We start from the raw sequence: 17,886 nt of genomic DNA, 5'->3' as shown, positions 1-17,886 counted from the left end.
ACTTCGGCTCAGGTCATGATCTCGTGGTCTGTGAGTTCAAGACCCGCTTCGGGCTCTGTGCTGACAGCTCAGAGCCTGGAGCCTGTTTCGGATTCTCTGTCTCCCTCTCTCTCTGCCCCTCCCCTGCTCATGCTCTGTCTCTCTCTGTCTCAAAAATAAATAAAACATTAAAAAAAATAAAAAAAAAAGGGGGTTCAGAAAAAAAATTTTGTCAGGATTAAGTTTGGGGTAGGCTGATTCTAGCAGGCTTTGTGGCACAGGTACCCTGAGGAATTCATTGTGAGACTCTAGTATATGCCACATGTCAGAAATTCAGCTCTGTCAGCTGACAACTAAATTTGATACCGTTAGTCTTAAGGACATAGGATGTCATACATAAGCCAGTCCAATCTTTGAAGGATTTTTTTCTCTTTATTGCTGTACAGAATTGTAGCATTGCCCATTTTATAGGCTTTTTTTTTAAAGCAACATCTTTAAAAATTCATGTAAATTCTAAAAACTATTTGGTAACTTAAAATTTGTTTTTAGGTATTTCATGCTAAGTAGAAAACTTTACCAAATATAATGGAACCAAATTATAATAAAGATACAGCTAAGAAAAATCTACAAATATAATTGTTTATTGAGTATAAACAATTTTTTTCTTGATGTTGAACCCCCACAGTATTTTCCTATCCAACTGGATAAATAAAAGCTACAGTGGAATTTATTTAGCTTTGTTTTTTGGAAATAAAAACCTATCTTAAACTGTTTTTGTGATAACTTTGTTTTTAATATGACTCTTTCAATTCATCTTAATGGAAGACTTGGAAGAGCCAACTTTTAATTGGGTTGATCGTAATCAAAGAATGCAGTTGCTATAATAGGAACCATTTACTGAGTGACAGCTGTGGTGCTGGGTATTATTCTCGTGGTCCTGTATTTATCAGCTTTAACCCTTATAGTAACACTGCAATGTAGATATTTAGCCTCATTTCATTGGTGAGGAAAGAGAAGCTTAGAGAGATTAAAGTGCCTGGCTAAGTTTACACCTCTGGTAAATTCACACAGCGGATATTTGAGAGCCTGCTCTGTGTTGGCCCTGATACTATGCTGGGTCTGAGAATGCAGCTGTGAACAAGACAAGATCTTCATTCTAAAGGAGCTTACATTCTAGTAGTAAAGTCTGGATTTGAACACAGGGTGTTGCAATCTAAAACTTTTCTTCTTAGCTTTTACACTCCCTCCTGCCAAGGACACACTATAGAGGAGATAGATAAAATTGTTTCAGTGCCACTTAAGAAGGTGGGTGGGGATGTAAACTACATTCTAGAGCGTGCTATAGGGAAGAAATACTGGTATATGAGTATCAAGATATATCAAAGGAAGAGCGCTAGGACCTGTATAACTCTATGGTGAGAAATGGAAGCCTGTGCTAAGTAACAGTCTTGGTTTATGATCATCTGTAGATAATGTGCAGTGCAATAGCAATGCCATGTACTTGCTGTTATACATCTCAGTCTTAAGATCAGTATTATCTCAGTGTATAACCCTGCACTGTCCAACATAGTAGCCATTAGCCACTTTTAAGTACTTAAAATGTGGCTAGTGCAATCAAAGAACTGAATTTTAAATTTTTAAAAATTTTAATTTGAAAATTGCTACTTGAAATTGCTACTTCAGTTACTATATCTTTTAAGCATGTTTGTAACAACCTGTGTGTGTGTGTGTGTGTGTGTGTGTGTGAATCTATTTTTTCAACTACATTTTAGTAAATAAATACAGATTATTTCTGATGAAAATTTAGCATCTGAATTAACATGGTTACAATATAAAATGTACACTATATAAATATCCATTAGTTATTTTTAAAATATTGACTACATGCTGAAATGATATTTTAGACATACTAGGTTAAATAAAATATTATTAAACTTAGTTTCAACTACTTTATTTTTTACTTTTTTTTCTATGTGTCAACTAAGTAATTTGAAATTACTATGTGACTTTCTTTTATTTGTATTAAAGAGTGCTGGTATAATCAATCACAGGAGCCTGGTGAAGAGGATCTGGTCCATATATTTTATTTCTGGCATCAAAATATTTTCCTAGTATACCTCACTCTGCTTTTATCAAGAGTTAATGTATTCCTCATCATTCTGTTAATGTTAAGAATCATGCTAATAACTGCCAATATTTATTCCTGTAGTAGAAATATAAACATTTCTTGTCAGTATAAAAGTATGCACATATAACACATTGTTTTCAGAGTATTTCTCATAGTTAAATTTTAAAAAATAGAAAATAAGCTTAGATACTGTGGGACTGGATTCAAGGACTGACAGATTTGGGGGAGAAATAGTTTATATTATACAATATATATATTCATGAAAAAAGCAAACATAAAAAGTATAAAAATAAAAAGATACAATATATTTTAGTTGGAATTTCAGAGGTTTTTTCTTTTCTTCTCTTTCCCCTTTACTTCAAAAGTTATAAATACTTTTGAAGCAACATGTATTGTCGCACTTTTGATTTTTTGTTGTACAGTTAATGAACTTGAGAGTCTGGATGACTGGAGATCATCTATTTGGCCTTCCCATTCTTTTGTTTCTTCTTCTTTGATTAATAAAGGTTTTCCTAGAATTTGGCCGACAAGGTTACAGACTTCTTGAGCTTTGCGCCATGCGTTCTCAACAGCAACAAGACAGGCTTGCCGTCTTAGGAATTAAATGCAGAGATTATTAATATGACATTCAATGAACTTTAGCACTGAATAGTTTTGTTTAATTGATAATTTAGTTAAAGATGTGCTTAACTTACCGAAGATTCTCAACAGAACCTGGAGTATGATAGAACTGGGGCTGGCTGATGACGACAGAGCTATCTAGCTTTTCAACAAGAAAGTTACAGATATTTTGCATTTTTCCAAATTCAGTAAATGTAATGCAGACCTGTAAATGAAATGACACTTGAAATTATTTTCATGCCTGATGGCTTCTTTTAAAGTTTTCTCTAGGAGCGCCTGGCTGGCTCAGTTGGAGGAACATGTGACTCTTGATCTTGGGGTCATGGGTTCAGGCCCCATGCTGGGTGTAGAGATTACTTAAAACTTTTAAAAAATAAAAATAAAAAATAAAGTTTTCTTTAAATATGAGGAAAAAAATTAAAGCCAGATAACGAGGTCATTTTATAATATGTAACAGATAAGCCTACTTGATACTCAACAACTAAATTATTAAATTTTATTAAATTATTTTTAAGTAGTATCTCTACTTTTGAACATAAGAAATAGTTATAATAACTAATGATTATGTCTGTTAATTTTAATATCTGTATTGGTTCTTGGTTGGTTTGACTTTCCTCCTTATTGTGAGTTTTATTTCCATGCTGTTTTGTAGATCAGGTAATCCTTGTGAATTAACTTTATGAGAGGTGTTGGATATTCTTGTATATACCACTATAAATAATTATTTGTTCTAGAATTCCATCAACTTACTTGGAAACTGATCTCTTTCGGTTTGCTTTTAAGATCTGTTACGTGGGACTGGAGTAATGTTTGAGGCAAGATACTTCTGTATACTCTACCTCATGCCCTATGAATTGTAAAATTTTCTAATCTGGTGCTATACAGCCCTGTATGAACCCCAGACACTGTTCCCTCTAAATTTTGGGGTGATTCTTTTTCTAGCCTCAGGTCATTTTCACACATAGGTGTGCTGATCAGTATTCTGCTGAGTACTTGGCAGGGGTTGGTGGTATCCCCTCTGTGGTTCTCCGAAGACCTCCCTCTCTGCAGCCCTCTACTCTCCTACAAACTCTAGCTGTCTTGTTTAGGCTCTCAATTCCATTTCTTCAATACAAGGAGTTTGCTAGGCTCTGTCTGGGTTCCCTTCCCTGTGAAGCTGCCTGGACACCTTGAGACACTGAGTTAGGACAACTGTAGGACTTTTGTTTGTTTCCTTTTTCTCAGGGATCACAGTGTTTCATTGCTTTATGTCCACTCTTTTGAAAACCATTGTTTCATCTACTTTGTCAATTTTTTGGCTGTTTCAGGTGGGAAGGTAAATCTGGTGCATGTTATTCTACCTTAGAAGCAGGAGTCTTGTCTGTCTTTTGAAGAGGTCTTTTTTTGTGTGTTTTGTTTTTTTAAACACTATATGGGCTAATAAACTTTTCTGTTAGTCAAAATCAATTTCCTCAGCCATACCCAGGATGCTAGTTTTTAATCTCTGGGTAAGTTTCCAAATTTATATTTCCTTCCTGGTTGAAAATCAAAGCTCCAAAATGCCCATAGGCTGCCTTTAATAAGAAGTACAGACAATAAATACTTTTCTGCATTTGCATAGTTTAAATATGGAAACAAATCCTGTCTTTTGTGGCTGTATTTAATCTATAAAAGTGCCACAGCGGCCCTGTACATACATTTCATTACATGTAATGAAACATAAAAAGATGTACGGTGACTCTGTGGAAGTTGGAAGGTAGCCAAATATGAGAGTTCAAAGGGTTTCTCTGCATGGAGATTAAAGTGATTGAGTATAACAGGTTCCAGGTGTCAACAAAAGCAATTCTTTGCTATACAAGTGCCCTTGAAATGCATTTTATTTTTAAAATTTATTCCAATTTCTACTCTGATAACTTAAAACAAAAATAATTTTTATAAATATACCCGCTTTCCTATGAAATATGCTGAATCCTTTGCATCCTTGGTATTCTTCTTTGCTAAAAATAAGTTATCTGGAAGGACAGTAAAAATTCCTAAGCAGGTTGCAAAAAAGATACTAATTTTTCCTTCTTCAATTCCCCTCTACCCCTAATCATCTGAGGCAAATTTACTCCTACAGAATCAGGTTTAACATGTGGTACTTACTTGCTCTATTTCTATAAATAACAGGAAAACCTGTCTGTTAAGATCAGCTCCATGGCTGCTCAAACAAGATTTTCTCTGCCTTTCTTCCCTCTTACCATTACCATGAGTTAAAAAGTTAGCAGATGTAGCTTTTAGAAGTACATCTACATTGATAAACAGAGCATGAACAAAGTATAGTTTAGGAGTAAGTGTGTTGAATGATTAACAAGTAAATTTGGTAGGAAAAAAAACTGTTTTCTGCTTTTTCTAACAGTTCAAGAACTGTTTTAAGTCTTCCAGTGGTCTGAACTTCTGCTTTTAAATTCAGCAATGTGGTATATAATCAAAATGTAGCTAGACAGAAATCCAAGTTAATGAAGTTGAGTCACTTTGCTGAATAGAGATGTTGCATCACAATTTTTAAAGAGGTATTTAGGATAAAAATATTTTAAGTACCTAATACATTGAAGATAAAGATAAATCTGTATATTCAGAATCCTCATTATATGTTTCATCATGGTAAAATAATGTGATTACAAATGTATGCACATTTACACACTATCTTGTAATAGCTATATTAAATTACTGAACAGATTGATAGATAAATGCTTCCCATCTCTTTGGTCAAGAAGAATCCTCATTAGTTTAGAAATTTCAGTACTAAAAAAGAAACTGAATTCCAGAATAGGTGAGTTTTAAGTAAACTCTACCCCCAATGTGGAATTCATTCATGTCCCCAAGATCAAGAGTCTCATGCTGTACTGACTGAGTGAGCCAAGTACCCCAAAAGGTGAGCTCTTAAGTGCTTTTAATGAATTTGTCTCCTGGAGAAATCAAATCTCAGTTTATTAAAATTTTCTGCAAATGGGACTTCTGAATTATTGCTAATCTCAATTACCATAGAGAAACAGGCCAAAAGCCTCTTTAAAAATACTTGCAATTCTAATTTCCAAAAAAGGCAAGTGTATAAAACTGAACAAACTACATGTAGTAGGCTAGACGCCTTTCAATTCTGGGCAAGATTCTAAAAGATTATTTTAAAAATTAGTTTGTGGGGCACCTGGGTAGCTCAGTTGGTTTAGTGTCTGACTCTTGCTTTCGGCTCAGGTCATGATCTCACAGTTCCTGAGTTCCAGTCCCTTGTCGGGCTCTGTGCTTATAGTGTGGAGCCTGCTTGGGATATTCTCTCTCTCTCTCTCTCTCTCTCTCTCTCTCTCTCTCTCTCTGCTGCTCACCCCTCCTACCCCCCACGTGCTCCCTCTCTCTCCCATGCTCTAAATAAATAAATACTTAAAAAAATTAGTTTGTAAGGAATTAGGAAAGAAAAGGTTTCTATGAGAAACAAAGAAGATAGGACCTTGTCATTCATTTTGTTACCTTGCCACAGGCTTCCAAGTACTTTGTATATTTTCTTTTCTTTTTGGTATTGCCACAATCTATTATTTTCTTCCCTTTTTAAATATCCCCCAGTTTTTGTTTTTAGTTCTGTCACTGAAGAAAAGAATACAGGGTTTTCTCATTTTAATGGTCCTACAAGAAGGCATTCAGGGAAGAACAAAATAAGGACACAGGAATTTAAGAGTAAAATCTTATAAGTTCTCTTAAGTACTGAGTTTCTTGATGAGATGTTAGGTAAGAACTCATCTGACTTTTCGCTTTGTTTTTTTCCTGAGAGTGAAGTTCACCAACTCTATGCTTTTCTTCTGATCTCTACCACTCTCAACCACTGCCAAATTATTTCTATCCAAAGGCCAATCTATTGAGCATGTATATTTGAGATTACTAAGAACAAATCACGATGTATTAAACTTGACTTCCTAACTGGCAAGTTACCAGAGAAATACTGTAGCAATAAAGAATTTATTTTTTACTTAGGATATACTGACATACAGTCTTCATGGCAACATTGTCAAGGTCATAGTTGATTGATGTTACTTAGTATTTTTATTAATTACACAGATGGGTACACGGATGATAAAATCAGCAGGTGACAGAAAGCTGGCCAGGCAGAATATAAACACTGATTGATAAAAATCAAGATCCAAAAAGATCCTAACAGGCTGGAAACATGGTCAAATCTAGTGGATAAAATTTTACAGAGATAAATTTAAACTCTCATACTTTATTTTGAAATAGCAATAACAAGTATAAAATAAAAATATGTAAAAGCAGCATGTGAGAAAGATACTTTGATAATTTTAATTACTGATTATAACTGTGAGCTCAACATAAGGGAACGATGTGATACAAGTACCAAGTTCAGTCTTAAACATTCCAGAATAAAGGAGATAATCATCTTTCACTAATGTGGACTGGTTAAATCACAATTAGGACACTGTAGTTGTGTTGTAGGTGCTTTGGATGGAAATTGGTTAACTCAGTAGTTTGTCTTATTATAAGAAATGACTAAAGAAACTGGGGATTCTTACCCCTGGAGAAGAAAAAACTAGCATCAACATGATACTGAACTTCAAGTATATACTTCAAGGAAGTAGTATTTGCCTTTTGTTCTTGGAGAGGTACATCATTAATAATGGATGAGTACTACTAAGTCCATTCTGGCTTAATGTTAGAAAAATTTGTATTGATTAGACATCTGAAAATGGAATAAGCTTTTTATATTCATGTACTTACATCATTTCTAAGTTTCAATATTCTTACCTTTAAAATAAAGAGAAACAGCAGGGGGTAGGTGGGAGTTTAGATAAAGAATCTCTAAAGTGCCATTCAGGATAAAAATCTTAGTTATTTTGTAAAGTAATGTTCTACCTCCTAATCTAACTTTATATATTTAACTGTCCACGAGGGTACTGGTATATGTTAGACATTATTTTGTACTTTGTGACCCCATCACCCTGGTCTCTGCTGACTGCTGATGCTGACCTAAGGGTAATATTATCAGATTGCATGATATAAGAATTCTGGCTATCAGGGAGCCCTATACAAAATATGATCAGATTCTCTAAAGAAGTTGAGTATGGGACATTAAAAAGTATAACAGAAGGGGAAAAAAGCAGAGTTTAGCCAAGTCCTAATTTAATCATGTTCTTCTAACAAAACAAGCAGCTCTAATGCATTTTCTGTAACTGCACAGTTGGTCCCTAAAACAACTTAAGTCTGAAAATGATGCCAGTTTTCCATGAAGCTTTTCTGTGTATTTGCTGGAACCATTCCTTTTTCTCCTTACTTCTTGGGGTACCCTCGCACTAAACCCCATTCACTTGAGATAACCTGAGCCAATGTATGTTCATTACAGCCTGAAGTCCTGACAGGTAATCACTGCTGGAGGAGTGCTAGAATAACTTCCAGCTTTGTTCTCTGCAATACAGACTCTTACCCCTCTGTTCTTCATCCTGTTTTTCCTTTTTTTCAAGACATCCAGTATTGTAATATCACCCAAAGAGCCCCAAATTGAAAAACTTATTTTAAGAAAACAATTGATATGAAACAGTGATACCATAGTGTGATATCATAAAAATCATTAAAAGTTATATTAAAACTTTTCACATCTGAGAAGTTTCATAACTCCCCTTATTTTTTTTTTAATTGAAGTACAGTTTGACACACAATGTTACATTAGTTTCAGGTATACAACATAGTGATTCAACAAGTCTATATACACCTTGTTTTTTCCCCCCAGATTTTTTTCTTAATTTTTTTTTTTTTTAACGTTTGTTTATTTTTGAGACAGAGACAGAGTATGAACGGGGGAGGGTCAGAGAGAGGGAGACACAGAATCTGAAACAGGCTCCAGGCTCTGAGCTGTCAGCACAGAGCTTGATATGGGGCTCGAACTCACGGACTGCGAGATCATGACCTGAGCTGAAGTCGGCCACTTAACCGACTGAGCCACCCAGGTGCCCCTCCCCCCAGATTTTATTTTAAGTAATCTTTATATCCAACAAGGGGCTTGAATTTACAACCCCGAGATCAAGAGTCACATACTCTTCCTACTGAGCCAGCTGGGTGCCCTCCCAAGTGTATAGTTTATGCTGTGCTCACCAGAAGTGTGGCTACCATCTGTCACCGTATACTATTAAAATAATATTGACTATATCCCCTTTGCTGTGCCTTTTATATCTGTGACTTATTCATTCTATAACTGGAAGCCTGCATCTCCCACTGCCCTTCACACATTTTGTCCATCCCCTAATGCCCCTCTTCATCCTGTTATGAAAGATATTTTTCAATCCCGACTACCATAAAATAAGTTTTGCCATGTGGATCTCTAAAATTATCATGAGTAATTTTAAAATTCCTTGAGATAGTTAAATTTTAAGTGGAAAAATAAAACTATTTAAGTACTGGAGCAACAGTGTATTGTAGAAATTACTGTTTCAAGGAGGTAAGAAGCTAGGCAGGATTCTAATTTCCGTTCTTTCTTTTAATATGACTGGGAAGTCTGAGACCCCAAGTTATCTGAACTTGAAGTCATGCCCTTAAAATTATAAAAATAATAGATTATCTGGTAGGACTAGATGATTTTTTGAGATATTTCCCACCTCTAAACATAAAGATTATCTGACTAGAGGGGCTCCTGCGTGGCTCAGTGGGTTAAGTGCTGACTTCGGCTGGCTCAGGTCATGATCTCATGGTTCGTGGGTTTGGCCTGCAATGGGCTCTGTGCTGACAGCTCAGAGCCTGGAGCCTGCTTTGGATTCTGTGTCTCCCTCTCTCTCTGCTCCTTCCCCCACTCGTACTCATTCTCTCTCTCTCTCTCTCTCTCTCTCAAAAATAAACATTAAAAAAAAAAAGATTATCTGACTAGATAAATAAGAGTTTATCTCTAACTCCATTCTTGTTTGCTTCCTGTGAGGAGGCAGCATGGAACTAGCACACAAATCCCAAGATGTTTGGATGTTGAAACAACCCGTAGTCCTATAACCTAACCACAACTATAACATACCTGATTTCATAAAATCCTGATCATAAAATCTTTAAAAATAAGTAAAAAGTATAGGCAGTTGTAGAAATTAAATGTTATCATTGAGTGTACAAAAAATATTTTGTTCTTTTTAATTTAATTGAGTGGTCTTTATTTTTTTTAGTTAATTATAAGAATTTTTCTTTTTTTAAGTGGGCATCATGCCCAGTGCAGAGGCCAACATGGGGCTTGAACTCATATCCCTGAGATCAAAAGTCAGATGCCTAACCAACTGAGGCACCCCTTAAAGATTTTATTTTTAAGTAACCTTGCACCCAATGTGGGGATCAAACTTACAACCCTGAGATCATGAGTCACACGTTCTACTGAGTGAGCCAGCCAGGTGTCCCAAGTGCTTTTTGTAAAAAAAAAAAAAAAAAAAAAAAACAAAACCCACAAAACCCTGATAACTTAGCACAATAGAGTAAAATTGCATTATGAAGGAAAAGAAGGTTGAAAAGTGTTTCAATCCTTATGTTAGGACATTATTAATTTTCTTTTTATCTGAGAAGAAATTTCCTATAGTGTTTTCCTGCTCACTAGGTGATAACTTTACTAAAATTTCATTCAGGGGGCAATTAACTGCTCTTCCTTCTTGCTATTTTTATTCCATTTCAAAACAATTTCTCTTAAATATATCTCATTACAATTTATTTTAAAAGCTCATACAGGGGCGCCTGGCTGGCTCAGTTGGAAGAGCACACGACTCTTATCTCCAGATTGTGAGTTCAAGCCCCATGTTGGGTATAGAGATTACTTTAAAAAAAAATTAAAAAAAATATGTGTATATACACATATACACACATATATATAATATGTATACACATATATATATAATAAAAATAAAAAATAATTAAAAAAAATTCTTTTCTTTCAATTGTTATTTTTAAGAAACAGAACATGAGTGGGGGAGGAGCAGAGAGAGAGGGAGACACAGAATCCGAAGCAGGCTCCAGGCTCTGAACTGTCAGCACACAGCCCGATGTGGGGCTCAAAACCACGAACTGAGATCATGACCTGAGCTCAAGTCAGACGCTTAACCGACTGAGCCACCCAGGCACCCTGAGAAAAATAATCTTTTATCAATATCATGAGAAGCAGTCCTCCTATACATTTCAGTTCAAGAATAAAAATAAATGTAAATTGTATCCACAAAGTCATGCTGTTTCCAATTATTTTTCATGATAAGTACATACCTCTGCTTCCATGTGATAAGCATTTTCCGTTCTTCTAAAATCCTTTGTCACAGTTACATTTTCTGCCTGAAGCAGAAAGTACAAGAGTATGATTACTCAATGTTTGACTACCAAATGCAATTACTCTAAAACATAAAGTAGAAACCTGAACTTATTAAACTCAGAATAACAGAGGATGCAGAAAGAACTGGTTTGCCTGATGTTTTAAACCTTCCCTAAAAGTTACATAAAATAAGTGTAGAGCCACTTACCCATTTAAGAGAAAACAAGCCCTTTTCCTTACACCAAAATAAATTCCAACACAGCAAATATTTAATGTAGTATAAAGGGTCCCTAAAAGTTCCAGGAAATATTAGTTAACAGCTATATAACCTTAGGCTTGGGAAGGACCCAATAAGTGTTATACCAAAGGCAAGAAACATACTGACAAGATTAGTGATTTTAGCTAAATAAAATTTAAAAATTTTGAATGTTCAATACTGTAAACAAATATGGCAAATATGAAATTGGGAAAATATTTGCAACAATGAGAGAGTTATTGATAATCTTAAGGTTCCCTTAAAATAATCTTGAAAAAGAAAAACAAAGCTAGAGGTATCACAATCCCAGATTTCAGGATATACTACAAAGCTGCAGTAATCAAAACAGTAGATGTTGGCACAAAAACAGACACACAGATCAATGGAACAGAATAGAGAACCTAGAAATAAACCCCACTTATAGGGCCTATGACAGTTAATTAATTAATTAATCTACAACAAAGGGGGCATGAATATACAATGGGAACAAGGCAGTCTCTTTAACAAATGGTATTGGGAAAACTGGATAGCTACATGCAAAAGAATGAAACCAGACCACTTTCATTAGACCATACACAAAAATAAACTCAAAATGGATTAAAGACGTAAATGTGAGATCTGAAGCCATAAATTTCCTATAAGAAAACACAGGCAATGATTTCTTTGATATTAGTCATAGAAACATTTTTCTATATATGTCTCATTTGGCAAGGGAAACAGAAGCAAAATTAAACTATTGGGACTATACCAAAGTAAAAAGCTTTTGCACAGTGAAGGAAACCATCAACCAAACAAAAAGGCAATCTACTGAATGGGAGAGGATAATTTGCAAATGATATATCTGATAAAGGGTTAATATCCAAAATAGATAAAGAACTTACACAACTTCACACCATAAAAACAAATAATCCAATTAAAAAATGGGCAGGGGCGCCTGGGTGGCGCAGTCGGTTAAGCGTCCGACTTCAGCCAGGTCACGATCTCGCGGTCCGTGAGTTCGAGCCCCGCATCAGGCTCTGGGCTGATGGCTTGGAGCCTGGAGCCTGTTTCTGATTCTGTGTCTCCCTCTCTCTCTGCCCCTCCCCCGTTCATGCTCTGTCTCTCTCTGTCCCAAAAATAAATAAAAAACGTTGAAAAAAAAATTAAAAAAAAAAAATGGGCAGAGGAACTGAACATACATTTTTCCAAAGAAGACATACGGATGGCCAATAAACACATGAAAAGATGCTCAACATTACTCATCATCAGGGAAATGTAAATTAAAACCACAGTGCGTTAACACCTTATATCTGTCAGAATGGCTAAAATAAAAAATGCAAGAAGTAACAAATTTTGGCGAGGATAGGGAGAAAAAGGAACCCTTGTACACTGTTGGTGAGAATGTAAATTGGTGTACTATTGTGGAAAACAGTATGGAGGGACCTCAAAAGTTAAAAACAGAATTACCATATGATCCAGTAATTCCACTACTGGATATTTACCCAAAGAAAATGAAAACACTAACTGAAAAAGATATCTGCACCCCTATGTTTACTGCAGCATTATTTACAGTAGTCAAGATATGGAAGCAACCTAAGTGTTCATCCATAGATAAAGATGTGAGACACTTATATGTACACACACACACACACACACACACTGAACTATTACCTATAAAAAAGAATGAAATCTTGCCATTTGCAACAATATGAATGGATCTAGAGGATTTAATGGTAAGTAGAATAACTCAGCCAGAAAAAGACAAGCACCATATAATATAACTCATTTGTGGAATTTAAGAAACAAAGCAAATGAACAAATAAGAAAAAAAGAGACCAAAAAAGACTCTTAACTACAGAGAATAAACTGGTGGTTTCCAGAGGAGAAGTGGGCGGTGGGATATTGATAAAGGAAGCTAAGAGTATTACACTGATGAGCATTGAGAAATGTACAGAATTGTTGAATCATTATACTGTACAGCTGAAACTAATTTTTAAAAAGTTCCCATAAATTAATAAAAGTAGAAAAAGCAGACAAAGTTTTATGAACTGGCAACTTACATGAAAAAAGTTTAACCTCAAATGTAAAAAAAAAAAAAAAAGAAACATAGGAAATGACAGTAACGTTTTTTTGGGCTACTGACTTGGCAAAGTTAAAAAAGAAAATAATGCCCACTATGCCAAAGATATATTTGTAGTGAAGTTGTAAACTTATTGTCCTACACTGTAATTTTTCATAAGCCTTAAAAATATGCATAAGCCAGGAATTAATGTCCAAAAACATAATTAAAAACATGTATAAATACCTAGCAACAAGGTTATTCATTTTGTCACCATTTTTAATAATGAAAAACTATGATATGCTCAATCTATTCCTACTACTCCCTATCATAATTTGAATGCAACTAGAAATAGACTCTGAAACATGGATGTGAGTACAAGCAGTTAATTTTTAAGGCAATCCCAAGAGGGGCGCCTGGGTGGCTCAGCGGACTTCATTTCAGATCATGATCTCATGGTTTTGTGAGTTCCAGGTCCCACTGGGCTCTCTGCTGTCAGCATGGAGCCTGCTTCATATCCTCTGCCTCCCGGTCTCTTTGCCCTCTGGGGGGGGGGGGGGGTGCGGGCGGGGGTAAAAAAAAAAAAGATAATCCTTGGAAGCACCATAGGGGAATGGGAAGTGAAACAAAAGGAAAGCAAGCCATTGAAGTGTGCGTTGTCAAGCGGTCACCACTGTGGGCAACTGGAACTTATTCCTGCAGAGAAATTCTGGGAGCCAGGGCAGAACATATGCCTCAGAGCTATCCTGCCCTAGAGGTAAGGTCTCCTTCCATTCACTTCCCTCACTTCCTAGCTGAAGGCTGTTAGAGCTTGGGGAGGGGCTGTTAATCCTCTGGCACTACTGGCTGGCCCATTTGTGGGTGGAGCCAGGAAAAGCTGCAGCCAGGAAAAACTGGCAAAGGACGCTCCATGTTGGCAGATGGAAGTTGGGCCTGTATGCACACAAATGTGAAGTGCCAAGGGATACAAGTGTGGGGTATCAATAGCATCTGCTACATCCCCTACTTAAAACTCAATCACCCACTGCCAAGACAATAAAGCAGAGACATACTATAGTGGTTAAGAGCAAGAGCTCTGAGGTCGAAATTCTTGACTGGAGTTGAAACTCTGTCACTTCCTAGCTGTGTGACCTTGGGCAAGCGACCTGCCAATAATCACTTTGATCCCAAGAGTTCTCATCTATAAATAGCAATTGAAATGCCAGTCTCATATGATGGGAATGAGTATCAAATGAGATAACATTTGTAAAAGATCTAGCAGTAATAAGCGGTTTTTTATCACCAATAACATTCAAAACTCCTCAATGCAGCAAACAAGGCCTTCTTCCATGTTCTGCCTACAGCCTTCTTCTTCAGTCTTATCTCAGTTCTTGTCCATTTTTCCCAAGTACTCCTGTGTCCTAGCCATAATGAACTGTATACAGTGCTCTGAACACATACTTGCTGCATTCTAGTGCGGAATTGGAATGCTTTCATTTTGGTCACTATTCAAGATCTGACAGAGTCACTTCCATTTCTGGTGCCCAGCAACATGCATCTATTACACATTTATCAAAAAACCCCACAATTGTGAGTAGGCAAATATTGGACTTTGTACCTACGAAAGGAACATACACATTGGAAAACAAAATAATTACTATCACGTAAGTGCTATTTAAAATTAAACAGTGACAGGAAATGCTTAAAAAATGTTTGATGGTTGAATAAATACTGCTTAGTATCTTTAAAACATTTCTCCATGAAGGGGCGCCTGGGTGGCTTAGTCAGTTGAGCCTCTGACTTTGGCTCAGGTTATGATCTCAGGGTTCATGGGTTCGAGCCCCGCGTCTAACTCTTGACAGCTCAGAGCCTGGAGACTGCTTCAGATTCTGTGTCTCCCTCTCTCTCTCTGCCCCCCCCCCCACTCTCTCTCCCTCCCTCTCTCTCTCTTTCAAAAATGAATAAACATTAAAAAACTACAACACTGAAAATGAGGGTATGCCTTCATATGTGAAACTATATATGATCATAAAATAATCTATAATGTAGTTGATCTGTAATATAGTTGAATAGTTTTAGTGCTTCATTCATTTTTTTTTTTTAGTCATTCAAAGCCATTTTTTAAAGTTTATTTATTTTTGAAAGAGAGAGAGACAGAGTATGAGTGAGGGAAGAAAGAGAGAGGGAGACACAGAATCCAAAGCAGGCTCCAGGCTCCGAGCTGTCAGCACAGAGCCTGACACCGGGCTTGAACTCACAAACTGCAAGATCATGACCTGAGCCGAAATGGGATGCTTAACTAACTGAGCCACCCAGGCACCCCTCAAAAACCATGTTTTGAGTATATACTATGTGATGTGTGTGAAGCGTAACCCTTGAATGCAGAGCAAGAGATAGAAAATGGTCTGTGCTCGAGAGGTTCAGAATATGAAGGAGATACCAGTAAAGCAGCAATTTAAAATACAGAGGGATACGTTTTATTATAAGTAGGGAATAGAGTGTGGTATGGCAGAGACTAGAGTTATGTTAGAAAAGGAATGCCAAGAAAGTAAGCTTGGGCTGATTCTTTTTTCCTTTTTTTAAGATTTTATTTTTAAGCAATCACACCCAACATGGAGCTCGAACTCACGAACCCTGAGATCAAGAGTTGCATGCTCCGCTGGCTGAGCCAGGCAGGCGCCCCTTGGGCTAGTTCTTAAAGGAAAAACTGGGAGTCAGCTAGTCAAGGAGGGGAGAGACAAGAGAGGAAACAGAGTTAGGTTCCATCTATTAAGCAAAGGAACCTGGAATATGAGGAGACCCTAAAGTAGGGGAGTGATGTTTTTAAACCCCCAATTCCAAAGTCTAAAATGAATACCTTTGTGAAAACCCATTATAATTCATCCTGAAAAGTAATATAAATTGTTTTTTGCATCATCTACTGAATAAATTGTCTACATGACTGCTTTCTTCCATTAGAGAGATAACTGGGAGATTACTGACGTTTTCTGTCTTGAACACTGAACCTTGATGTAATTAAGTTAGATGCAGTAATTTATTGCTTTCCATGTTAGAAGTTATAGCCATGTGAGCTTGGTATACTTAAGAATTAGTTATATTGTTCAAACAGGACTGTAGCACTGGCAATAGTTTTTACGAGGAAATATTTTCCACATAGTAAACCACTTAAATCACATTGTCTATAATTAGCCTTTGAATTCTTCTAAACTCTAAAATCATGGAGACATCTGTTCCAAATGACTTTTAAAATAATTCTATGTCTGTAAATGCAGTACAAATGTATTTTTTTCCTTAAAGCAATAAAATTGCTTTTTGGGGGTGTGCCATTTCTAACAATAGACTAGAAGCGCTTTTATGAACTCAGTGTTACTTTGGATAATCGCAACTCTGGCCTTTTGAGTCATACTATGTAAAATGAAGGAAATGAGATAGTCGACTCATTCTGTGGCTTCTTCATTTCCTTTTTCTAATTATCTGGGGCCAACTATGGTTGGAAGCAATGTAGAGTTTAGTCTCAGGAAGATAAGAGTTCAAACACCGCCCTGACTAAAGCTTAGAGCATTATGTAACCTCTTTGAATCTAAATGGGGATATTAAAACCTGTCTAACAGAACTGTTGTTCAGATGAAATAAAAAGCTGGTTCATTTTTTTCTCCTTTTCTTACAAGCAGAGTTTAGGTAGATTTACTTAGGGATTTGTTTTATGGACATCTCTGGTGAGTAAAGGTATTTCATTTATGTGGCATCTACAATATACTGGCTGGTTTTTAAAGTTAAAACTAAAAAATTTGCCGAAATGTTTTGAGTGCTCGTTAAACGATAATGGATGCAATTTTCCTCCTCATGTTACTGTTTGCGAAAAATACTGAGGAACCACTCCATGCAAATCTTTACATAGTTGGGAGGAAGCATGCTTTCACTTGCTAATTGCCTGGTGCGGAATAAAAACAAAAAAAATATATTAGTGTCTAGTATACTTAGGCAAGCACTTTCATCTAATGTGTCAGGTCTAACAGTTAACCATATCAAGGTAAAATACAAAATTACTGCGGCAAATGTCGCCAAATAAAAACCTACTCCATTTACATTCTTTTATTTCATAAGCCACTGGGACCAATAACTGCTTTCATCTAGAAGAAAAATGGGCCGAAAGTTCTACTCCGCCAGGTCCTGTCGCTCTGTAATACCGATGAGATAAGGTCAAGACCCTCGCCACCTCCAACTGACACCCGTCGGAGCCTGGAACTCTGCCTCCGCTTTTTGCGGTCCCGCCCGAGGCCCCTCCCCAACGAAGCTCTCACCTGCACACCTTGCTGCTGGAGGCTTTGTGTGATGTAGTCCAGGCGGCGGCAAACGCTCTTCTTGGCCTCGGCCGCCGCCTCCTTCGTGCTGCTCACTAGCACCGCCACCTGCGCCCGGTCAGGGCTCGCAGACACCTCAGCGGTGCCGCTAACGTGCACCTCGCGGGTCGCAGTTTGGGCCTGTGCTGAAGGGACGTGGCGTCGGGGTCCTGGCAGCAACTCACCCCCCGAGACCACATTGTTCTCCCGGCCCCGGTCAGCCCAGGGAACCAGTTCCACGAACACCCGCGACTGAGGGGCCTGCTGCAAAGACATAGC

General features: G+C 36.9%; 1 protein-coding gene across 1 annotated transcript; it reads right to left on the bottom strand.

Annotated features, from left to right (window-relative positions):
- Positions 1-2,038: 2,038 nt before the first annotated feature.
- IRAK1BP1 (interleukin 1 receptor associated kinase 1 binding protein 1) lies at positions 2,039-17,883 on the bottom strand. The gene is made up of 4 exons (XM_060616002.2): positions 17,569-17,883; positions 10,952-11,017; positions 2,803-2,933; positions 2,039-2,699 (listed from the first exon to the last, which is right to left on the bottom strand). Exons 1-4 carry the CDS (start codon positions 17,881-17,883, stop codon positions 2,429-2,431), a joined length of 783 nt encoding a protein of 260 aa, XP_060471985.2. The 3' UTR covers positions 2,039-2,428.
- Positions 17,884-17,886: the final 3 nt, after the last annotated feature.

Source organism: Panthera onca, chromosome B2, assembly GCF_046562875.1.
Source record: "Panthera onca isolate mPanOnc1 chromosome B2, mPanOnc1 haplotype 2, whole genome shotgun sequence".
Lineage (NCBI taxonomy): Eukaryota > Metazoa > Chordata > Mammalia > Carnivora > Felidae > Panthera > Panthera onca.
Note: the sequence above shows the minus strand (reverse complement) of the source record. Positions and strands in the feature narration are given on the sequence as shown.